Below are 22,443 nucleotides of genomic sequence, written 5' to 3'. Positions count from 1 at the left end.
TGTGAAAAGCTTACTCCTAAAAACTCTTGTTGCAGTAACTGGGAGAATGACAGCAGTCTATTCTTATAAATATGTGAAAGATGTTAAGTGGCTGAAATTTTTAAACTCTACAAGACAAAATAAACTTATGTAGATGTAGCTTGTTGAGTAAAACAGTAAAGCATTTGTAAAGCATTTTAAATGTAGTATTTCTAGTGGATTAAAGTTAGGTCAGCATTTGGCTGGCTAACATATTCTCCTGTAATGCAGCCTTAGATAATATTTGATTATAAAGTTCCTTATCTCTCCGCAGACTGTGACGCTGACACGACCATCTGCAGATGCTGCCCAAATTTCTCAACGTCTTACGGCGAATTCGTTGCCACCTACCTCCTCTATTCCACCAGCAGCTCTCTCAGGCACAGCACCGCTTTCTTCGTATCCAGTACAGACAAACAGAACCTCTCCAGCAACTAACAAGTCACTGTCTCCTATTGCATCAAAACCCCCAGGCTTAGCCGTAACTACAGCACCTAAAACACAAAGCCCAGCTCAGAATGCAGCAGTGTTACCTCAGGATAGCTCTCAAGACAAGCTTGCTGAGCAAGTAAAACTGGTAAGAATTTTCTTTCAGAACCTAAAGACCACTAACATGAAGAAAGGTTACATTGTTGAGCAGTTAATATACACAGGAGCGTTCCAATTTTTATTTCTCGCATTTTTTGGTTGTTATATTTTATGCACTTCCAAAGAAGCTAGAGATAAAACTACTAATGAAAGCAGTCTTCTTTACTAAATGCATTTTTCTTCTTTCTATTTCCATAATATTGATCATACCTGATCACTCAAGATGTACTGTTGTGGTAAGATAACTTTTCTAAAATTGAGCCAGGTCATTCTGCCTCTTTAACAGGATCCTTGTAGATTTTGTTTCTCCTAATAGCTAAGAAGGATTTGTAGTGAAGTAGTCTTATCCTTTATTATATTTTCCTTATATAGTAAAGCTCTGATTTCAGTAAAAAAAAAAAAAAGATAGTTCAGTGTAGTTTCCATAGGTCTTGTAAGTTGATTGCTATGCTTTCATACGAACGGTTTGTCATTGTTGTGTTACAGAAGGCACTTTGTTGAATACAGTTTGAACTATTGTAATTATTATTACAACTGAATCTCATATAGTCTGTTAATTTTGGCACTTCAATACTATGTACAGACTTGATTTGTTTCCCATGGTGTAGCATTACATTTAAATGTAAAATTTGTTTATGATATTGGGACTTTATAACACTTGTTTTTTTTTTTGTTCAGCTACTATCATATCTGCAGCTGGACAGATGCATCTGTCATTGAAATGTATTTGTACATGACATATTTGTGGAGGGATTTTTTGTTGTGAGTTTTTTTTTTTTCTTTGTAGGAAAATCAAATCCATCAACGAATAGCAGAGCTGAGGAAAGAAGGCTTGTGGTCCCTGAGACGATTGCCCAAACTCCAGGAGCCCCCGAGACCCAAATCTCACTGGGATTATCTGCTAGAAGAAATGCAATGGATGGCAACTGATTTTGCTCAAGAGAGAAGGTGGAAGATGGTTACTGCTAAGAAGGTACTTTGAAATATGTTTTTGAAGAGAAATAACTGGTCTTGCTGTCAGCCATCTTTGTAATAATGTTATTGAAACACGTATTTTGTCTAGTTATAGTAAAATCCTTATGTTTTTAGATGGAAGGGAGTGCCAGAAGTGTAAAGTATTGGCATTTCACCTAAATAACTGGCCTGATTTTCGGAAGTGTTGAGCACCTAGCATCTGCCATTGACTTTAGTGGCAAATGCTGTGTTCTCAGCAGTTCTGAAAATCAGACTACTCATTTAGATGCCTCAGTAAGGATTTAGGAACCTAACGTTAGGCAAGTTTGAAAATTGTGGCCATAGTGCGTGTGTCTCACATCAGCCACGCCCTCTCATCCAAAAATAAATATATAGCACTTTTGTTACAAATAGATATATGTATACTTTTGGGTGGTTAATACTTTGTTCAGTTCTGATCAACCCATCTCATAAAAAATATAGTAGAAATTGAAGGAATTCAGAGACAGGCAATGAAAATGAGGCATGAAGAGGTTTCCGTATGAGGAGAATGACAAAACTTTTTATTTAGTTAGGAGATTAACAAGAGGGAACCAGAATGAAGGGTATAAAATAATAAATAGTACAGAGTAGGTAAATCAGATACTACTGTTTATCTGTACTCATAATACAAAAGTAAGGGAACAGTCGATACTGAAAGATAAATTTGAAACTGATACGGAAATGCATTAGTTATATATTTTTTTAAAAGTATGCATTAGCCTTTAGAACATGCTGCCAGAAGATATTGTTGAGTAGAAGCATTTAGTAAAAGTTTAAAAAAAAAAAAAAAAAAAAAAAAAAAAAAAAAGAATTGGATACTTCTGTAGAAGAGAACATCCAAAGTTGTGACCATTTGGTAAGTGCTATTTTTTTCTTTTCTCTTTTTAAAGGACTGTAATCCTTAACACCTCAGTACATAAACCAACCACTAAGAGTGTGTCTACACAGCAAAGAAAAACCCAAGCTTTGGGGTCCTCCCACCCGCAGAAGTCTACATGGCAGTGAAACAACCCCACAGCCCAAGCCCTGATCCCGAGTTGGCTGGCATGGGCCAACTGCGAGTTTTTTTTTGCTGTGTTAGATATAATCTCAGTGCCTGGGGATAGGAAGAAACTTCCCATCAGGGCATGTTATTCCATCATTATCCATTGTGTTGATTCTTGAACCTTCCTTTGAAGCATCTAGTACTGGCCTCTTTTGGGGTCAAGATATAGGATTATTAAGGACCACTGGTTTAATTCAGTATGTCATTTCCTATTCTGTATTTTAAATTGTTGTGAATTCAGATCCATTCTCCTTACAGGCGATATCCTAATGCAGTGCACCACTTACCTTGTTGTTCAAAAATTTTAAATTATTTTAATTTATATTTGAAATACTTATTTCACAAGTTTCAGAGTAGCAGCCGTGTTAATCTGTATCCGCAAATAGAAAAGGAGTACTTGTGGCACCTTAGAGACTAACAAATTTATTTGAGCATAAGCTTTCGTGAGCTACAACATCCTATACAGCAAACAGGGAAAGATTAAGAATGAAATCTCAAAACTGGATACTCTCGTAAAAAAACAACCTTCCACACAAACTTCCTTGTGGCTGGACTTTACAAAAACTAGACAAGCCATTTACAACACACACTTTGCTTCTCTACAAAGAAAAAGGACACTAGATTCGTCCGATGAAGTGAACTATAGCTCACGAAACTTATGCTCAAATAAATTTATTAGTCTCTAAGATGCCACAAGTACTCCTTTTTATTTCACAAGAAAATTCTAAAATACATCTTATAAATTATTCCAATAACCTGTTAGGACTTAATTTTGCATTAGTAAAGTAGCCTTAATGTAAATAAGATCATAATCTAGTAGACTTTTCTGTCTGTATTTTTTTAAATTTCATACCAGTTACTTTTCTGACAAAGAAAGATTATAGAACTATTGAAGATTAATTACACCATAGGTGCACTGAAACTATGCTACAGTTAACATCTGGTTGATGGGTAAAAAGTCTAATTTTAAGAAATGTGCTGATGTATATTTTGAGGAAACCTCATTCAGAATCTAATGTTTTTTATTAGATGGTGAGAACTGTGGCTCGCTACCATGAGGAAAAGAAACTTAATGAAGAGAGAGCCAGAAAAGAGGAACAAAACAAGTTAAGGCGTATTGCTGCCTCAATTGCTAGAGAAATTGAATACTTCTGGTCAAATATTGAACAGGTAAACTGTCCACTTCCTTAAAAAAAAAAAAATTATTTGTGACTGCAAGATTGTGTTAAAGTCTTGTAGAGGCTCTAATCACATTTTTGTTGCAATTTTATATATTAGGTTGTTGAAATAAAACTGCAAATTGAATTTCAAGAGAAAAGGAAAAAAGCATTGAATTTAAGGAAAAGTTCAAATAAAGGTAATTATGTTTCAGTTTATTAAAACTGGAATATAAATTCATGGGCCACCCTACGGTTTTTACATATTTGCATCCACTTACTCAAGTATGAGGTCTCTCTTTTTGACAATAGAAATCCAAATTGTGAATCATGGTATTTATTGTGTTTTACTGTTAGACTTTACGTATCTTGATGGTTTTTCTCATGGATGCAATTAAATGTTAACATAAGAAACACAAAGTATTCTGAGTGACTGTTGGATGTCTGTAATAATTTTCTAGGGAAAGATACAAAACCTGCAGAAGACATTTCATTGGAAAAAGAAAGTGAGGTGGTAAGTCTCTTTTTTACTTGTTACTTAGAGTCTCAGATTTATTCTAAATTTTACTGCTTCTTATGAAATATTTCATTTTTTTTGTCTGTTTCAAATAAACACACAAACTGACATTAGCTCTTTTAGACTAACACACAAACTGACACTAAACAGATTTATGGAAGTTTAATGCTGAGTTTTTGGCCTTAAACAATTCATCATTGTGTTCAGGGGGGAAAACACAGTATGTTGTTAGTAGGGTGACCAGATGTCCTAATTTTATAGGGACAGTCCCAATATATGAGGCTTTGTCTTATATAGGCACCTATAACACTCCACCCCTGTCCTGATTTTTCACGCTTGCTGTCTGGTCACCCTAGTTGTTAGGAACCGTAAACCTTTGACATTTGAATGTTCTGAATTTTGTGTGTGTCTGAGATTGATAATATAATACCTTTTGAAAAGAGAGTTAATGTTTATCCAGGAACCTATAAGGGCTTCGAAGTGGCCATTCTAGTGTTTAGGGATGAACAAGATGTTTGGACATTTTTGAAGGGTGTATTATTTACCCAGTCACACATACAGGCTCTAATCCTACAAAGTGATCTCTGCAGCTGGACCTTTATATCTGCATAGAGTCCCATTGACATCAATGGAATTCCACACATGTGGATGCCTCTGATTGACTTTGGTCAACTTATTATACAAATATTGGTATGGATAGCTAGATTTAAGGAGGAGCTAGATGGAGATTTAGCCTCCTCCTGTCCTATAAGTCTTGTTTATGTATTGGCTTTATATTCCATGGGTTTGAACATTTAAATTATTTAATGCTAGGGTTCACTGTCATTTGGAAGGAAAAGAAAGGCAAGCACATCTTTGACTGATGAGGAAGGTTAGTCACTTTTTAAAATTCTGTCTACAGTGCTTGATGCATTTGTCTTTGGAAGTGTGGGTATGTATTTTATATATTTAAAAACTGAACAGTAATTTTAAATCTTGTGATCCAGATACCCTGCATTTTCGCCACATAATTGCCAACCTTATCCACTTCTCGGCAAAGATAAAAGAGCAGAGTGAGGGAAGGTGCTTCAGTGAGGGTTTTATTACCAAGACTTTACTATTGTTACCTATTATACCCAATCCCTCCCTAAATGCCCAAGGAAAGAGATGAATAAACATTTTGTGGTATTGGCTTCTTCCATCGTCTGCTCCTTTTTTGTGGAAATACCAACTGAATTGAGCTATAGTTTTCACTTTAAGAACAAAATAATATTAATAAAGAGACTTTTTTAGAAGCATTGATGCTGGTATTGCTAGAACTAGGGAGTGGAAGAAAATCTTCTCTTGTGGGTCAGTATATCTGATTATAATTTTCTCTCCTCCTCCTCCTCTTCCCCACTTCTCCCCAACCTCCTTACTTGTTTTTTACACTGCTTTTTCAGGGGGATTGCTATACTGGATCAGACTAGTGGTTCATCTAGTTTAATGTCCTGTTTGACAGCATACAAGCTGCTTGGGAGGAAAAACTCCTGCAGTTAGCAGTTGTGGGATAACCTGACCCCGGGAAAGTTTCCTACTAACACTCAAAAGTTCAAGGTTGACTTATGCCCTGAAGCATGAAGGATTCTATCCCTTCCAAACCTCTTTTATTAAAAAGAAAGTATTATTGTAATTTTGGATATTCTTGTTGTTCATATAAATATCTAATTCGTTTTGGAATCCTGCTAAGGTTCTCAGTGATATCCGGTTATAGTGATTTTCAGAGATACCTAAATAGTGGCTTGCATAGCTTCTTGAGCTGGTGAGATCTTATGAACCTGTACTCCTCACTAGATCACAGATACGAAGTAATGGAGATGCTACAATCTGCCACTATCCAAAGTTCAGCAATTACACTGAGATGAGGCTACCTTAATGACCTTTCTCTCTTGCTAAACTCCACTGTGATATCCAATGCCTTTGACTTGGGAACAATCTCCAAAGCAGGCTTAAGCTGGCAGATCTATTATACAGTCATACTCTGATTTTTTTTTATAGTTGTTTAACTAAGCTGCCTTTATAAATGTGTGTTTCGGTGATAGTTGAAGATGAAGAGGAGACAATTGAAGAGCAGGAGGCTAAAGAAGGAAATATAAACCATCAAGCTGAACTTTCTAACTTAGCCAAAGAAGGTAGGTATGTGGATTGCCTGTGGACATAAGTTTGCTACGTATTGGTGGGGTTTGGAGTAAAATGTGAAAATGTATAGTAGTTACTATATTTGCAAATATGGTAGCTATCAAATGAATGTTTGTTTTTCTGAATGCATTCAACTTTCAAACCATGTATAGTTTGTATTCCTGTGTGTGTTTTTTGTTGTTTTTAATAGTGGACTGTGATGAATGATAGTGTTTATGGAATGGTATGTATAATGATTAGCTAATTCGTAAGTAATTTGGTTAGGAAAAGAGTTTCTGTGTAAATGTTTTTATTTAGATGTTGCTCCTATACAAACTCTACACTAAAAGGGTCCCTTCCAAATCTCCAAGTGGCCGTGATATACACAGAAAACACAAGAGCATTGGAGATGCAAACTAAAAATTGACTAACATGGCAGCACTTCTCCTTCTTCCCAACTACCATGATCACTGGTCATGTGAGCAATGCTGCTTAAAACCCTCCACAGCACTTTCCCATTAGATAGAAATTCCACCAGCCTCAGTTGCCTTGGCTCTTCACCAGTGCCTGCTCAACCAGAATGGCTTTGCAGCAAGGCTGGAAGGCCAGCAGATTTGATCTATTTCAGATCTTGACAAGTTTCAGAGTAGCAGCCGTGTTAGTCTGTATTCGCAAAAAGAAAAGGAGTACTTGTGGCACCTTAGAGACTAACAAATTTATTAGAGCATAAGCTTTCGTGAGCTACAGCTCACTTCATCGGATGCATCGGATCTTGACAAGCTAAGCATCAGAGGGAAAGGGGCCTTTCCAGAGAATGCTATGTCAGTAACCTCCTCCCTTTTGTAAAACTGTTCAGGGGCAGGTGCATGTTGCTGCTGGGCAAAATATCCCACAGAGATTGCCAATGTCCTTCAGTTTTGATATCTAACAAGCCTGCTGTTTTTAGTGCTGTGATTCTCCTAAGCGGTAACTGATTGTCAGATTAGATAGTGGGTTTGTATTGTGGTAAGAACCTACTGGGTTGAGTCTACTGACTTTAAAAACGTCGCTTTGCTTCCATCTGTTAATGATCTTTAAAGTCAATTTCTGAATTGAGTACTGTGTGGATTACAAAATATATCAAAGTATCCTTGGTCATTAAAAAGTAATATTATTGATAACTGCTAGTTTTTAGTATTAATATCCTTGTATTTGTTCTTCAATAACCTTCAGCTGAATTGCCTTTGGATGACTTAGTAAAGATGTATGAAGGTGCCTTTTCAGAGAATTTTCACTGGCCCCAGCCTAAGCTTGACAACAAAGAGGACTCCAGTGAAGAAGGTAGATTTATTTTTATTTTATTTTTGTTAGAAGAAACTAATAACATTCATGTTGAAATCAACTGATTGTTCATTGGGCTCATCTTATCAAGATGGTTCATGCTATGGGAGAACAAATATAAAGTAAGTCACATCTGAAATTAATAAAAAGTATAGTACCTGTGTCTATGGGATTGTATGAAAGGAGGAATTGTCTTGTGGTTAAAGATCTGGAAAGGTGCTCAGGAACTGTGTGTTATATTCCACTGAAAAATATTTTCTGTATGATCTTGCACAAAGTATTTAACCTCTGTATATCAGTTCCCAATGTGTAAAGTGAGGATAATACTTCCCAACCTACCTAACAGGAGTGTTGTGTGGATAAATCCAGTAACATTTGAAGATGGTCAGAAACTATGGTGAAGGTAGCCATAAAAAAGCCTATAAATGAAGTATATACGGTTGCATGCAGAGTGGTTACTTTTCTTACCGTGATGTGTCCTAGATATCATTGTGTCACAGCTATCATTGGTCACAGAATTATGCATTCTGGGTTCAGTTGTAGAAAACTGGAAAATGCCAGAGGATTTCTTAAAGGGAGTGTAAAAAGGTATTTCTGTGCCAATAGCCCCTACAAGCTAGGTAATGTGAGCATTCAGAACATGGTGCTGCACTTAACTTGATTTTCATTTTAGCTTGGCTAAACAGAAGATAATAGAAACAGTTAAAACAATTTAGTAACTTACATCTGATGTTTTATGTCTGTGTGTAAAATAACCATCAACTTACATCTTATGTAGAATTGGAAGACCGTACAGGAGACCAGGAAAGCCTTCAGAAGGAAGTGGTACTCATAGATTCACTTCTCAGCATTGATCAGCATAAGGGTGTAGAGAGAACAAATGCTGCAAAGAAACACACAAAAGACATAACAGAAGTTGCTGCAGCTGCGGAAGCACTTTTACCTAAAGGGAGTGCTCGTATCTTGACGGCGGTAAAGCTTCTCATTTTCCATTACAGCGTGTGTTTGTGCATAAAGATTATTTTTTAAAAGTGTAGCTTTAAAACTGGAAATACTACATAAAGGAATGTCTTTTGTTGTTTGCCTTTTAGCCAACGTAATATTGGATGCAGCCTTGCACCCTGACTTAATGAGGGGAATAGGAATTGAAAGTATTGGGATTTCATTCCCCATTCTTCCAATGACTGGATCTTGGGCTTAGGCAGTTCACTTATTTCCTCATTACTCAGTTTTTCCATCTGTAAAAGTGTATAGCACAACTTCATAGAGATTATTGTGAGGCTTAATTAATTATGAGTGGGTCAGGATCTTCTAAAAAGAATGTTAGAAGTAGAAAGCAAGCTGTGTTGCTGTTTCCTCAAGAAATTTTGCACCATTTTTAATAGATGTTATTTTTTTAATAATCAATTAATAGTAAAATATCGTCATCATTGTGGAGTTATAGAAGGCAATGTTTGTTTACTTGCTTCCTTGAACTTAATCGTACTCTAACCTTTGATCAAAAGCAGCAACATAAATGCATATATTTTCTTTTGGCACAGGTAAAATATAATACTCCATCTTTATTGTGTGGGACTCTCAGAGAGTATCAGAAGATTGGGCTGGATTGGTTAGCAAAGCTATATAAAAAGAATCTCAATGGTATTCTGGCAGATGAGGCTGGGCTTGGCAAAACTGTGCAAGTCATTGCCTTTTTTGCACACCTGGCTAGTAATGAAGGTAAGCTAATTCTGCTGTTTCATGCAACTTTAATTTAAGGTATACCAGCACTACCATTATAAATCACTATTTTGCCTGTTTACAGCTGTCCTGCACATTTCTTGAAACACTGCCGACAATTGTGGTGATTCCTTTTAAGAATATTGGCAAAAAGCTGGCAGTTTTAATCACTTCTTGAGTAGCTACTAGAAGTGCTGTTCTCAAGCACTCTTAAACTATCTCCTTTTGGTTAAGAAAAATGGTCAAGATACTCAAAATACTCATCAGTGTTTGATAATAAGCTGCATTATGTTATATAAGGGATTGTTATTTCCTGGCTTCCTCTAAAATCTCTGTGTCTTTGTTTGCTGTGGTTTGCGAGAGGTAGTATTTATCTCCAGAAGCAGAGAAGGATGAGGTATTTATAAAGCTCTTCTGATGCCTGATGAAAGCTGCTGCAGAGCTGCAAACTATTATCTGCACTTTAATACATATTGCTTACAAACCGAAAAGGATGCTAACTTCCCAAAGACTGAATCTGACATGTGCTGACCACGTTCCTCGGATCTGCACGAGTCATTTCTAATATAGCTGCAATCTAGGGTTTTCAGTTACAATCTGGTGGTTTTGTTTTAAGAAGTACTGACACGTCCCAGTGAAAACCTGTTGGGTTCATCGGGGGCAGAACTGTCTAAGCAGCACACGAGTGTTCTGGCAGCAAAACGCACTATTCAGGTACACTGAATGTGGCTCAGGTAGTAGATTAGATTTGCTGCTATTGGTAAGTGGGATGAGGAGGGGATAGGAGCCAGCTGCCAGCAACACCAGAAGCTAGTAGCAGAAGCTGACAAATAAATGTACTCTGGACAAAATGAGAGAGAGAGATAAACAGAGATTCAGTCTTGCATCATAATCTCTTTGATTCTGTGGGTTCAAAACAGACTTTGGTAGCATATGGGCAAGGACAATTAATTTAGTAAAAACCTGTTTATATTGGAATATGACACTCGGGTGCCTTTGTGTTTTAAGTGGACAGTTTTAGCAGTTGACAGCCTGCTGCTCAATCTACCTTTCCCCTGCCTTGGATTTTGGGATCCAAATTTTTTAAAAATTTCCAGTTTAACAGTATTTTTTAAAAAAAATCAATATTGTGTAATGAACAAATGACTCAATTCACTTCTGAGATTCAACCATTGATAGACAATTGCAGTTCAGAACTGCAACCTTGAATTACAGTTTTGTATTCTCTCAGACTAGTTAGCAGTTGTTCTTATAGTAGTCCTGTATTGACATTAGTATTGGCTCACACAATGAATTCAGTACATACAGTTCTTAACTTTAAAAGCAGAAGGGAGAAAATGAGTTTTCAATATTTATCCCATGTCTGTATTGTCCTCTGCTGTATTTTTCCTCCTGTAGGTAATTGGGGTCCTCATCTTGTTGTTGTACGAAGTTGTAACATACTGAAGTGGGAGCTTGAATTGAAACGTTGGTGCCCTGGATTGAAAATTCTTCTGTACTTTGGCAGCCAAAGAGAACTTAGAGCAAAGAGACAGGTATTCTATTTTGCAGGGTTTATTTTTAGTGATGAGACTAGATCACTGTTTAGGTACATAGATTTATGCAGCTTGTTCTTGTTGAGATATAACACTAAGTGAACAATGAAATAATGTAATGTGGGCTTCTTGCATTTACCAAGAGCTTCTTACCCATAAGTCTCTTTGAAAATGCAAGTGAAGCAACAGGGTGTTCTAAGTATTGAACAATACATGCAGCACCCTTACTCACTTCCTGGACCCCGACTGTAGTTTGAAGACCAGGATTAGCTTATAAATCATTTGGGATGCATTTTTTAAATAGCTGTACAGTGGATAGCAGGCAATCATAATCACTGGAATTCTGCCATTACTTTTCTGTCCTACTAGTATTAACAGTTGGAGATTGCCTGTATGGATCATTATTTATTTTGGTTTTTGTAGGAATGGATGGAACCCAACAGCTTTAATGTATGTATCACTTCGTACAAGCAACTGTTTAAAGGCAACCATGCCTTCATGAAAATGCGATGGAAGTACCTAGTCGTAGATGAAATGCAGCAAATTAAAAATATGACTGAGAAGCACTGGGAGGCACTCTTCCATCTCCGAAGGTGTGGAGCATATCAACAACTTTGCCTTTGTGTTGCTTTTAGATCAGTTTTTCTGTTAAAAAAATTCAAGAATTCTGTTCCAGAATTACGTAGAACTAATTTTTCTATCTGCCCGGGTTCTTACATGGATAGTATGTTAGTTGCACACTGTAGAGTTCCCTTTACTTGAGCCGTCAAGGTTCAGAGACCTGCTTAGCGCCAAATGGTAGCAACTCACGTAGCTCTATAGCTGCTCTGTTCTGGACCTTGACTTGCTCAAGCAGAAAAATTCCCTACAATTTTTTTTTATGCTATGGAAATAAGAAACTAGTTTGATGGATAACTGCTTTATTTTGGATGCTTCGCTAGTCTTGCATGAAAGCTCCAATGAGTGTGTCAGAAGGCTTACGTTAATAAAACTTTTTTAAAAAATTCTTTTTATTAAAACACTCAAGCATATAAGAAGCTCTGTAGTTTAATGTTACAACTATAAAGATAACTGTCCTAAATGTTAATGTAACACTTATTGATTCGTTTTGTGATTAATTTCAGATTTTAATAACTAGCATTCTGTCTTAACCATTATGGCTGAGATTTTCAGAGAAACTGACTATTTAGTGAAGATGCAAATATTGTTCGAGGCAATGTTTAGGGAAAATGTAGAGTTTTTATTTTTGTGTTAATTTGGTTTATTGTGGTTACTTAGTGTTGTATGCTATGGGGTTGCTGTTTTCTTTTTTTTTTTTAAATTTATCGCGTTTTAAGTTTTTGTCAGATACCCAGTGTGTTCAGATAAGTGTCTCATTATTTTATTTAAAACCACTTAATTGTTAAACCTCATTACTGAGTTTCTTTTTCTTATTGTTCACAGCCAGCATCGTTTGCTCCTGATAGACACTCCTTTGCATAACACTTTGATGGAGTTGTGGACCATGGTGCATTTTCTAATTCCAGGAATTTCCAGATCTTATCTAGATTTTCCAGTGAAGGCAGCCAATGAGGAGAATCAGGATTATTGCCATAAACTTGTTATAAGATTACACAGAGTATGTCATTTAATTATTTTCTCATTTTTACATCAGTATCCAAACACAGTATCCAAACTGAGTTGACTCAGGCATGGAGGGTTCAGATTGATGAATTTTCTGCCTTTTCTTAACATTTGGATCAGCTGATACAGGAACTCCTTCTATAAGCATTGTGTTATACATTGATCAAAGTATTGTGTCTTATGTGGAACACTGGGCCTAAAGTATGGAGCCCAGAATTTATGCAGCAGGGATCTTCCCAAGCCACCTGCCCCTGGGAATCCAGTACAGTCATTAGTAGAACCTTAAGAAAGATTTGCATGTTAAATTTGGCTTTTGATATGGTGCGCACAAATTTTCAATGTGGGCCACAGAATTTTATACTGATAGAAGGGCATTTTAGAAATTGTTGGGGGAGAAACTGGAAGTGTCTGCTAAAATGATAATCACTGAAATAATTAGCAATCTTTAGCATCTCTTTACTATGAATTCAAGCAGTTCACACCTCTCTCAAAGCTGCCATTTCATACTCGGGGGAGGGGTTGATTTACATTCTTTTTCCAGCTTGTGGGGGGGGGGGTTGATTTGTGTGGGTTTCCCCACACCCAATAAGGGCTAAAATTGTCTTTAACAAAAAGCAAAACAAAACCAAAAGTTTTTAGATTTTGGAGCACCTTTATGCAGAAATTTAAAAAAAACCAACAAGCAGCAGTTTTGCAGCCAATTTTGTAGCAGCGTAATCGCGTTATACACAAGTGGCTGCATAACTGCTGTTTGTGTGTGCATTATATCTGATAATCTTAGCTTCAAGTTGTCAAAGTATCTTTAATGTGAAGGAAGATTATTTAATTAATTTATTAAATTTTTCAGATGATTCAGCCATTTATTTTGCGAAGATCAAAGAGAGATGTTGAAAAGCAGCTAACAAAAAAATATGAACATGTGCTAAAGTGTCGTCTTTCTAACCGGCAAAAGGCTATGTATGAAGATGTCATATTGCAGCCAGGGTAAGTAATTCAAATAGCAAAGTAAAAAAATGTTATGATTCTACTCTTTGGATAAGGAGATTAAAAAACTACTTATGTCCTGGGTGGTTAATATTTTTCCTAACCTTTTCATCATGACCAAAGAATATGACATAACTACCCTGAAACTTCTAACGTTAGAGCCAAATGATATGATGCGCTTTGAAAAAAGCAACCAGTTACTTCTCAAAAATCAAGTTCTCATGGTCAATTAAAAGCTGTTTTGGAATAATTTTTATCCTCTGTGGATGCTTCTTCAAACCACAAAGCCACCAGAGTTCAACAGAACAGTCAGTTGCTGCTCAGGGGATGTCCAGGAGTGAAATGATAGGAATAGTGAAAAAAGAAAAGGAGGACTTGTGGCACCTTACAGATTAACAAATTTATTTAAGCATAAGCTTTTGTGAGCTACAGCTCACTTCATCAGATGAATAGTGGTGTGGGTAAGGATGCTGCTGATTGACAGAGTTGTAGGGTAGAGAATCTGTCAGTTTAGACCAGGGGTGGGGAAACTTTTTGGCCCGAGGGCCACATCTGGTTATAGAAATTGGATGGCAGGCCATGAATGCTCACGAAATTGGGGTTGGGGTGCAGGAGGAGGTGTGGGCTCCAGGGTGGGGCCGGAAATGAGGAGTTCAGGGTGCAGGAGGGGGCTTTGACCTGGGCCAGGGGCAGGTGATGGCTCTGGCTGGGGGTGCAGGCTGTGGGGTGGGGCTGGGAATGAGGAGTTTTGGGGTGCAGGAGGGTGCGCCGGGCTGGGACCGAGGTGTTCGGAGGGCGGGAGAGGGATTAGGGCTGGGGCAGACGGTTGGGGCAAGAGGGGGTGCCTCGGGTGCAAGCTCTGGGAGGCGCTTACCTCAAGTGTCTCCCAGAAGCAGTGGTACATCCCCGCTCTGCGTCCTATGTGGAGGTGCGGCCAGGCATCTCTGCTGCATGCTGCCCCATCCGCACGTGCTGCCCCTGTAGCTCCCATTGGCTGCGGTTCCTGGCCGATGGGAGCTGCTTGGGGCGGGAGCAGTGTATGGAGCGGAGCCCCCTGGCTGCCCTACGCATAGGAGCCAGGGTGGGGAGAGGCATGCCACTGCTTCCAGGAGCCACGCGGAGCGGCCCCCAACCCTGCTCCCCGGCTGGAGCCAGGCAAGTCCCAGACCCCGCTCCCCAGCAGGAGCTCGAGGGCCAGATTAAAATGGCTGGCGGGCCGGATGCTGCCCATGGGCCGTACTTTGCCCACTAATGGTTTAGACTGTTTCTGACTTTAGGCAGTGTCCTTGGTTCCTCAGTTTCATAATTCCAAATTCACAGTCACATGTTTTGAAATGATATTGTATTACACTAAATACTCCTGGAACATCTCTCCATTTAAAACCTAAGTATATATTAAGATTGCTATTTAACACATTACACTTCAAGTTCTAGCCCTATGAGTTCAATGCCATCTCTTTCAGGCTTTATAAAAACTATGCTTAAACTGAGAAATTTACATTATTTTTTTTATTTGCTAGAACCCAGGAAGCTCTTAAAAGTGGACATTTTGTCAGCGTCCTTTACGTTCTCATGCAGCTGCAAAGGATTTGTAATCACCCTGACCTGATAAATCCCAGGCTTTCCAGTTCCTCGTATGTATCAGAGGCACTAGAATATGGAACTGCTTCTTTGGTACTAAAAGCACTAGAGCGGGATCTTTGGGAGGTGAGTAGAAAAGTGAACTGTTTAAAAATAGTCTTTGCAGAATGTTGGTTTTTAGTGAACGCAGCATCAGTCTCTCATTCACGGGACTGTGCTACAAGCCCAACTGTAGATTATAAGTGGAATGAATTTGCTATTGGGAGTCCACCACCTAACTGAACACATGTTACTACATTTTTCTTTCTCCCTGCAGTATGAGTTTTAAGAAATGGTTTAGTAATAAGTTTGCATTGATGTTCCAGCTGTCCGAAGAGAAATTGGCTTAATTTTGCATTACTGTTATGTATTTTTTGTCTCCATGAGCTTTCCTATGCCCCAAAAAACACTCTTCAACGAGAAGAAAATCTGGATAGGCTGTAGCAGTATATTTAGTTACAGGGTTCCAATTAATTTTTCTGCTCCCAGGATTTATAATAGCCTGGGGACAGTATGGGATAGCAGGGGACAGTATGACTTTCTTTTTTAATGCAAGGGTGAGAACTTTCTGATTCAGTGCTCTATTGTTCTTGTGTTAGCACAAATGGTGATGCTTGGGATGGTTTATTGCCAAAGAAGTAGTATCGCTCTAGACGAGCAAGGGAAAACAACCTCTTCACCTTAAGAAAGCAGGCTAAAAGTTGAAGGCATGGTGCCTTTGGATAGATTTGTTGCTGTCTTTAATGCATATGTACTATGCCTACGTAATGATGGGCATGTTAAAAAGACAGTTGAACATTTTTTCCCCACTGTTAAAAAATCTGTGTATGCCCTGTATTTATATTTACAAACTGTATTTGCTGGTATTTAGCTCAGTTGATGATATTTGAAATACCAGGAAAACTGCAACTTGGGTAGAACAAAGTCCTGATTTCCCTAACTCTTATCAGTTTAATTCCTCTCCTAGCCAATTTAACACTAAAGATGGGACTGTCAACTGTAGTTACGGCCAAAAAAATACCTGGAGATTTGGTATTTTCAGTTTAACTTTTATTAGTTTTAAAAAAAAATCCTGATTTTTCCCACCCCCCGTAGAAATATATGCTGTAAATGAGAAAAGCCAGCAATATTAGTTTCACTTTAAACAGCCAAAAAGTGAGAGTCTAATTTTTCTGTATCATTTATGTTGAACTTTATTATTTTTATGTGCTGACTTGTAAACCTTATTGTTTCACAATAACCCTAGGATACAGACATGGGTCTTTTTGATCTGATTGGGGTAGAAAATAAAATGACTCTCTATGAAGCACAAGTGCTGCCAAAACAAAAGGTGACCAGAAAGCTTATTGAAGAGATTTACAGCTCCCCTCATCATCCAGCCAGACCCAACCCCGTGAAGCTCAAACCAAGCAGGTACACCCAACTTCATATAAAAATGCTATTGCTTTGAGCTAGAATTTTTAAAAAAGAATGCAGTTCATCTTAAACTTGTCAGACGTCATCTGTCACTGAGTTCTACCTGTACTAGTTTATAGGTTCATTGTATTTTCAAAATGTTTACCCATGAAACTGAATGTTAAATTTTAAGATCCCTTCTGGTAATGCATTACATTCGTCAGACCACATCATACTCTGTATTTTGTTAGTATTGTATGGCACACTTTCAGCTTGTTTGCCCTCAAAACTAGATTTTGGTTTAGTAAAGCACATTTAGGGTCTATAAACTGATAATGGGGGTTAGGTGAGCAGACTCAGGCTCTAGATCAACAACCAAACATCATTATGACATGACACACTTTCATGACGGGCATGTTGTATGGAGCTGCTATGTGAAACACAAGACACAGGCTACGTCTTTGCTGTGCTGCAGTGTTGACTGTGGAGATGTGAATTGCAGAGGGCACCAAAATGTTGCAACCTAACTGCCTTGTGTGGGTGCAGCTGGCGCAACTAAAAGGTACATAGTTTGCGTTAACATATGTTAACGCTGGGTAGGTCCTTTTACTGAGTGTCGGCAGCATCCATGTGAGGCAGTTAGAACACAGCATTTTAGCGCTTTCTGCAGTTCACACTCCTATAGTCCGCATTGCAGCACAGTGTAGACAAGCTATGAAATTCACTTTGAGTCAATCTCTAGGCTTGCTGAATTTTTATTTTGGCTAGTGTGGTGTTATGGTTTACACTAATACAGAAGTAAATCATCTTTGGGTCTAGGAATCTGAAAATACTGAAAGCAAATCTTGCAGAATTAGTCAATATTTTGCAGGTAGTTCTTCAGACATTTAGCTGTGTCTGCAGTAGCATAGGAACAGAAAGCATACCACTGTTTAACAGTATTTCTCTTGTAAGGAACCAATGTACTGAAGAATCTGGAGGTTGTAGAGATTCTTTTTCTAGAGATGCCATAGGGGGGAGCCCTGCTTCCCTTTGAAAATTCTGAGGACCTCCTACTTTCTGCCTCAATTCTTGCAGCCCATCATAGTAGTTTTAATTCTTCTGCATGTGTACTACACAAGTATATGCTGGAATCTATCACTTGGTGTTGTGGTGAAAGAAAGGTGGCAATTCATCCCCTTGGGGCTTAGTGTACAGATTTTGCAGCACTTCTGCATACATGTAGGTTTTCTAGTATGTTGTAACAAGACTTGCAAACTTTATCAGATATCTGCCAGCCAGAGTCTGGTATTAAATATGATTAGATAAGAGACTAATCAGCGAAGGCAGAAGTGGGATGCTGGAATTTCTACCAGCGTTGAGTCCTGTTCAGATGCTCCCTTGTAGACGCAAACATCTGCAAAGGAGAAGGAACTTTCCTTCTTGTCTTCCTTCCTTCTCCTTAGCTGTGTCGAGTGGCAGGATATCTTTGCTCCTCTCCTCCTTATGGCTTCTCCTTTCCTCATACAACTCCACACCTAGGTGTTACAAGTCATAGCTTTCCCAAGCAACAGTGTCAGCGATTTCTAGTTGGTTTCACTGCTGTCCACAAGGGTTTTGAAGAGTAGTTCGTGAAGCCAATCGGATTCTTTTTCAGTGTCATGCTGTTGCTGCTCTTGGAAAAGCTGCGAGCAGTGGCAGAGGCAATGAAGCTGTTGGTCTGCAGATTCAAGAGATCAGCATTGCATCAGTTGAAACTTTTTTTTTTTTTTTAAAGAAAAGCTTAAATTTAGCAGGCAAAGATGGGCTTGGTCTCCCTGTTCCCCTGGGGAAAGCTGAGTGGGTTAATCATTTTCTCTTAAGCTTTTATTTTGCATGTACTTTGCAGGTTGTTTCAGCCAGTCCAGTATGGGCAGAAGCCTGAGGGCAGGACTGTAGTTTTTCCAAGTACTCAAGTTCAGCGGACGGTGACCACAGCAACAGTAACTCAGCAGGGACAAGGGCGAGGAAGGTCACCCATTGCTACAGTATCTGCGAATCAAGGTAAGAAAGGTATTGCTACCTTAGTTAGTTAGTTAAACCTCTGAATATACTGACATATGCTAGTTTGTTAATAGAACTCTTCTTTCCTCTAGCTTGGTGGTCTAGATTACTAATGGCTTTTAAAAAAATAAAATAAAAACAAACTAATAGCCAGTAAATTTCCTCCACTAGTTGCTACAGTGTGACCTGCCATTGTAGTGCAAAGCTAATCTGGTGTAGCCTAACTGATAATGCATGAAATATACTGGGACACAATTGGTATTTAAATGCCCAATTGTATATAATGTTCTCTTTGAGTTTAGAGATTTACAGTGCTTTTGCATATATACTTAGTATTTTTAAGAAATGCTTACCCATTATATACTGTTGTAAAAATACGATGGAGTGATAGGTACGAGTAGAAATCCCAGTCTGGAAGGAAAAGCCATTCCTTTAGCCATTGTAATGCCCTGTTGGAAGGTTTCTTTTTAATGCAGGCTGTGTAAACCACTGGAGCTAAACCCTCTAACAACTTGCCCAAACAAACCTTATTGATTGCAGCGGCAGCAGCACAGTTTCAGACAACTCAGGCTTCTACCAGTGCTCCAAGACACCAGCCAGCAGCGGCCTTCACCACAGCAACTAGCACAGCCCATCCTGTGAAGCAGAGGGGTCAGACCACTGCACAGGCCTCACAGCTAGGCCAGACCCAGCCACAGGGCCCCTCGCACACCATCCAACAGAGTGTGCTGCCTCAGAGGCTGGTACTGACCTCTCAGGCCCAGGCACGGTTGCCTAGTAAGTGGCCTCCCCTTTCAAGGTTTCTCCCACCTTTTTACTACAATGAGGTTAAGTTACTAGGCACCCTAAAATGTGTACAGAGTCTTTGTTTTTTTTTCACTCTTCTGATTAGCCTTGCTCACTACACTGCTTATGACCAAGGAAAATCAAAAATTGGATAAGAAACAATAGAATTGCTGTGGACATACGTTAGTGGTGTCAACTTAATCTCTTATTTCTGCATGTTTCCTCTGCTGGCAAGACTTCCTTCAGACCAAATGTTTTAGTTCTATCCTAATTATTCTTTTCATATTAAACACTAATCCATCCGCTTAAAGACCTCTCTCGCAGAGACAAAAGTCACAACTGTTAGACAGAGAAAAGCAGTGAGGCTTTGCTTTAAGGTTGTATGTGCCCTGCCTATTAGCATGTATATAGAATACTGAGCACTGATGTATTAATTTTTTCTCTCTGGGGTAACGCACTGCCTTTACAAAAGCTAAGTTTCATGCCACCATTTTGTAACTATACTTGACGCTCTTTGCTTATAAACTTTCTGCATTTAAATCAGAAAAATCTTGATACTTATAATTTTAGAGCTTTTTGACTTGTCTAAAAGGGCAGCTCACTTAATATAAATCTTGCTTGTGCTGCACATTTTAATCTTCAAGCTTTTTAAAATGTGTTTTTTTCTCATTTTATTTTGAGTGAATATTTTGTCTCTTCTTTAAGCCTTTCTTAGTGCTCTTGAAAAGGCAGTGGAGATCACTTTCATATGTATACTTATTCTGTTATAAAGTGTCACATGAGTTTTCAGGTAGCTTTTACAGTTTTTGCGACTAAAAGTGAAAGGATAACTTCTCAAATGTTGATGTTTAATTTTAAATGATCGGTTTTTTCCAGTCTGTCCAACAAATACAGAAAGCAATACCTGCTGAACTTTTATATGACACTTTTGAAGCACTTTATATAATTATGCATGGAAGGCGCTTCAGCACCAGTTTACTAACCAAATTTAGAATTGTGGGGACAGAAGGGCGTTCATTAATGTATGTTTCCCTCCTTAACAGGTGGTGAGGTAGTAAAAATTGCCCACCTGGCCTCCATAGCATCAGCACAAGGCAGAATCGCACAGCCAGAGACACCTGTAACACTGCAGTTTCAAGGGAATAAATTTACTTTATCACACAGCCAACTCCGCCAGCTGACGGCAGGGCAGCCTCTGCAGCTGCAAGGTACTCTTCTGTCCAGCTTCAATCAGTGGGTTTTCTAATGCTGATACACTAGATCATTGGAACGGGGAAGGCTTTCCTCATTGCTATACTTTCAGCATATTAAAAAAGGAGGTATTTTTTGATAATACCATTTGTTGTGTCTTTTTTCTGTGTGTGCTGTGAGGGGCAACAAGGTAGATCTCTCTAGAAAAAATATACACCTGTCGGAGGAAATGTGGTTACAGCATTTTTATAAAATTTATTTGAATATTTCATTCATGAATATATTCTTATATGTATATCGTGCAAATAGAGTAAAGTAATGCTTTAATTAAAAATTAAATACACTGTCATGTGGAGCAAAATTCAAGTAATCTTTAACCTTGTTTCTGCACCTCTCCATAATAAACTGTGTGTCTATTTTAACGCAGCCACTGTCATGGGCAGAGTACATGGCATACGATATTCTTGCTCTGAAACAGTCCCTCTTGGCTCTGATTATGGAGGTTCTGTGGTTTGTAAACTCCCAGATTCTGGGGAAATTTGCTTAGCTGCAAAAGAAGAGGCTTTAATTAGGCCCATGAAATAGATGTAATTGAGGAGGGAAGGTGATGGGCTTTTCCTAGTTTAGAATGATTTAAACTATGAGGTTCCTTTCCTATGTGGGGATATTTCTATATCTAACTTGGAGAAAATGGTTGTCCTCACAGCAGAAAATCTTAAATTTTGAATCCAGTAAGTAAATTAGATGTACAGCAATATTAAAATTAAAATATTGTATATTTGGGGAAAGAAATTACATAATTGGGAGTAATTTTAAAAACAAATACCTACATAGATTCTGAATACCTTGCTGCCTTTTTCTTCTGGCATGTAAGGAAATGAGGTAATTTTAAGAACTTCCTTCGATTTGTTTCAGATTAATAATTCTTGCATTAGATGAACAGTATCTTTACATTCATTCACTTTGAATGAGATATTCCCAGCAGGGTATGCCTTACCTGTTGCGGTAATACACCCTGCCGGAGAAGACGTTTCGTTCTTCTCTCTTTTGCGCTGACTAATTTTTTTCATTTAACTCACAATTGTAGGAAGTGTTCTTCAAATTGTTTCGGCTCCAGGCCAGCAGTACTTGCGGCCTCAGGGCCCAGTTGTCATGCAGACAGTCTCTCAAGCTGGAACTGTTCAAAATGCTCTTAATGCTTTGGGAAACCAGCACCAACCAGGTGTGCCAACTTCTACAGCAGTAACGCAGCAAGGTAGGTGCTCTGTCGTGAACTTATGTCTCCAGTTTGACATCTACCTAGCAAAATTGCTTTTTATGTATTTCAAGTTGCTTATTAATTGGTACCAGGTAATTGCCATTATAATTCAGAAACATGCACTAGCTAACTGATGGAACTATTTTGTTCTGTTTAAGTGGCAGGGATTGAGTTACCTAAACTGGAAATGAACACAAATCTTTAAACCAAAACAGTCTTAGGTTGGAAGGTGGTATAGCTTAATGTTTCATCCTCCAGCCGTGATACCACATTTCAGTGCAGTTTCAGTACCACTAATATTGCTAAAGTTCTCCAAGAAAAACAGGTAATTCTTAGGATCTTATATTTCTAAAGTAAAAAACCTAAACATTCTATTTATTTAAGATGAGAGAAGAGTCTCTCTGAAACTACTGAGGCTACTTCTATATATTATAAAGGAAAAATAAAGAATGACTTTTGTGATTCATCTTTTAAGCACAGTAAAAAATATTTTGGAAGTATCTATTTTGACTTTCAAGACTTTGCTTTAAATG

The 22,443-nt window shown here is 38.2% G+C and overlaps 1 protein-coding gene across 8 annotated transcripts in view; it reads left to right on the top strand.

The window, feature by feature from the left end:
• Positions 1–22,443, top strand: part of EP400 (E1A binding protein p400) — a 68,523-nt gene that overhangs the window by 10,892 nt on the left and 35,188 nt on the right. For 7 of the 8 annotated variants that reach the window (XM_038373297.2, XM_038373295.2, XM_043498443.1 and 4 more), the window contains 20 exons: positions 293–595; positions 1,394–1,579; positions 3,677–3,817; positions 3,926–4,004; positions 4,266–4,318; positions 5,135–5,192; positions 6,382–6,471; positions 7,670–7,777; positions 8,556–8,749; positions 9,319–9,496; positions 10,895–11,031; positions 11,455–11,624; positions 12,475–12,649; positions 13,502–13,638; positions 15,159–15,345; positions 16,505–16,671; positions 18,521–18,675; positions 19,216–19,452; positions 20,505–20,669; positions 21,740–21,907. In XM_038373297.2, coding sequence (XP_038229225.1) covers positions 293–595; positions 1,394–1,579; positions 3,677–3,817; positions 3,926–4,004; positions 4,266–4,318; positions 5,135–5,192; positions 6,382–6,471; positions 7,670–7,777; positions 8,556–8,749; positions 9,319–9,496; positions 10,895–11,031; positions 11,455–11,624; positions 12,475–12,649; positions 13,502–13,638; positions 15,159–15,345; positions 16,505–16,671; positions 18,521–18,675; positions 19,216–19,452; positions 20,505–20,669; positions 21,740–21,907 — 3,088 coding nt within the window. The remainder of the gene's footprint in view (positions 1–292; positions 596–1,393; positions 1,580–3,676; positions 3,818–3,925; positions 4,005–4,265; positions 4,319–5,134; positions 5,193–6,381; positions 6,472–7,669; positions 7,778–8,555; positions 8,750–9,318; positions 9,497–10,894; positions 11,032–11,454; positions 11,625–12,474; positions 12,650–13,501; positions 13,639–15,158; positions 15,346–16,504; positions 16,672–18,520; positions 18,676–19,215; positions 19,453–20,504; positions 20,670–21,739; positions 21,908–22,443) is intronic. The other variant, XM_038373300.2, reaches the window with a different exon arrangement.

Source organism: Dermochelys coriacea, chromosome 15, assembly GCF_009764565.3.
Source record: "Dermochelys coriacea isolate rDerCor1 chromosome 15, rDerCor1.pri.v4, whole genome shotgun sequence".
Lineage (NCBI taxonomy): Eukaryota > Metazoa > Chordata > Testudines > Dermochelyidae > Dermochelys > Dermochelys coriacea.
The sequence above is the reverse complement of the archived record's forward strand: the minus strand, read 5'-3'. Positions and strand labels throughout refer to the sequence as shown.